The following is a 2,283-nucleotide window of genomic DNA, read 5'->3' as shown; positions in this document are numbered from 1 at the left end:
TAGTATGAGATCAATTTTATCCCTCGGTGATTTGTGCAGACTTGTATATCCCCCTTTCCCTTATATATTGGGACCATAATACTATTTCTCTAGCTGTCCAGCATTTTTTCTTAGTGGTAGACCTTTGAAGAGAGGTCCCACAGTATATCAACTCCTTCTCCTCCCAAGCATTTCCACACCTCAACTGGTATACCATCAGGTCCAACAGCATTTCCATTTTTCATTTTGTCAAGTGCTCTCTTCACTTCTTCTCTGGTGATATCTGGAACTGCTCTTACTTGTGGGTTCCCTCTTCTCTTATTCTTCTGGGTATCTCTTCATTTAATAGCTTCTCAAAATGTTCCTTCCATCTTGCTCTTATACGTTCTTCCCTTGACAAAACTCTTCCATTTCGGTCCTTGATCTGCTTGATGTGCGTCAGATCTTTAGTTGCTCTATCTCTTCTACTTTCTCATACATGTCATTTATTCCTTCTGCCTTTGCCCTTGCCACAGCCCTTTTTGCTACTTTATTTGTGATTTTCCAAGCCATTTCATTTTCCACAGATTCATCCCTTTCATACATTATCCTTGCTTCTCGTTTCCTTATTACCTTGTCTTGAGTATCTGGGTTCCACCACCAGCTCTCCTTATCATTAGGTGGTCCTCTACCTGATGTTTTCCCTAATAGCTCCTTTGCTGTTCTCAGTATCATTGTGATATTTTCTACCCACCAGCTATTCACACCATCCACTAATCTAATGCTGTGCAGGACCTTTTCTTCAAAACTCTGTCTCATCTCTTGGTCTTTTAGCCTCCACCACTTTTTCTTGGGCTGCACCATAGTTTTCCCGTGTGCAACCCACTGTATCAAAAAATCAGACACACCTAACCTGTGTTGTGGTCTAACAGTTTCTCTTCTTATGGTCTTACAGTTCTTTATTTCAGCCAGATGGTTTCTTCTACACAACAGAAAATCTGTTTGCATCTGTCTCCCTCCACTACTGTATGTTGCATAATTTTTGCTTGTAAAAAATGTTTTTAATTGCCAAATCAAAAGACAATGCAAAATATACTATAATTTCTCCTTCTTCATTCATTTCTCCCATTCCATGTCCTCCATGAATCCTACTGATATAATTTGATTGCGTCCAGTGTGTCAATTCAGGTCACTTCCAACCACCAGTCTTTCTTCCATTTCTATTGATGTAATCATCTCATCCATCTCCCTCCAGAATCTATTTTTAATTTCCTCATAATAGCCCACTTGTGGTGCATAAGTATTTGGCTACATTTAGAATCTGTTCCCCACTTTCATTATTCTACAGCTTTTTCTGTCAATGTCAACTACATTTTCCTTCATTTCCTTACCAAGAACAACCCCAATGCCACATCTTCCCCTTTCATCAGTTCCACTATACAGCATCTTAAATCCACTACAATTCTCCTTGCCTTGTTTCCCTTCCACCTTGTCTCTTGCACACCCAAGATAACAATTTTCATTCTCTCCATAAAATCTGCCACCTCCCTAGTTCGTCCAGTCATGGTGCCAACATTCAGAGTTCCAATTCCAAGCTCTTGGACTTTCTTCTTTAACCACGCCTGTCCTTGATGTGGTAGCCCTCACCCATTTATTGTGCGGGTCAGGCGAAGCCCACCCACGTCGCTTGGCTGTTCCTGGCTGCTATCCATGGTTTTGGCATAGGTTTCATGACCGGATGCCCTTCCTGCCACCAACCCTCACCATTTACCCTGGCTTGGGACCGGCATAAAGTTGTGCTGGCTTGCATCCCGTATTATATAGGCAATAAAAAAGGAAATAATGTTTTCGTAGCTGTTCAGTATCTTTATGGATAGTGGGATAAGAGAGAAGAAAACCTGGGCTAATGTAACAGAAAGTTTGTTCAATAAGAAAATGAGTAATGAATGCAGCGAAGATAGGCTGATATTTGATATAGTTCTGATTGGTGAGAAGTAAGACTAGCTTCACATGTCATTCATATAATTTGAATATATATGTTAGAGGAAAATGTGGAAAGTAAAGTCTGCAAAACTATTGGACGGGAGAAGGAGTGTTAATGGAAGCAACTTTGGGTTTGGCAACTATCTGGGATTGTGGCCACATGGGAGCACCTCTGGACAGGTTCTGGTCTTATTTCTTTTGGTATTATTGTCATCTAGGCTTTCCCGAACTTCTGCTTTCTAGGGAATAAAGTAATGTCCACCTGTAACTGTAAAGGCAAGGGTATTGAGGATATGACATAGGTTGATGCAATAATGATGAAATATCTTGAAAAAGAAATAC

At 40.5% G+C, this 2,283-nt stretch overlaps 1 protein-coding gene across 1 annotated transcript; it reads right to left on the bottom strand.

Annotated features, from left to right (window-relative positions):
* Positions 1–417: 417 nt before the first annotated feature.
* LOC136839478 (uncharacterized) lies at positions 418–1,523 on the bottom strand. The gene is made up of 2 exons (XM_067105582.1): positions 1,350–1,523; positions 418–843 (listed from the first exon to the last, which is right to left on the bottom strand). The coding sequence occupies exons 1-2, from the start codon at positions 1,521–1,523 to the stop codon at positions 418–420; spliced, it is 600 nt and encodes a 199-aa protein (XP_066961683.1).
* Between the last annotated feature and the right edge of the window lie 760 nt (positions 1,524–2,283).

The sequence above is a fragment of the Macrobrachium rosenbergii genome, chromosome 1, assembly GCF_040412425.1.
Source record: "Macrobrachium rosenbergii isolate ZJJX-2024 chromosome 1, ASM4041242v1, whole genome shotgun sequence".
NCBI classification, from domain to species: Eukaryota; Metazoa; Arthropoda; class Malacostraca; order Decapoda; family Palaemonidae; genus Macrobrachium; species Macrobrachium rosenbergii.
This window is presented reverse-complemented; position numbering and strand designations above follow the sequence as displayed.

What these genes read in the sequence shown, in the direction of transcription:
- LOC136839478 (XM_067105582.1), bottom strand. Translation starts at nt 1,523, where the DNA reads ATGACTGGACGAACTAGGGAGGTGGCAGATTTTATGGAGAGAATGAAA. An exon ending in TGGCATTGGGGTTGTTCTTG is followed by an intron (nt 844 to 1,349) that starts GTAAGGAAATGA and finishes TTTTTGATACAG; the next exon opens with TGGGTTGCACACGGGAAAAC.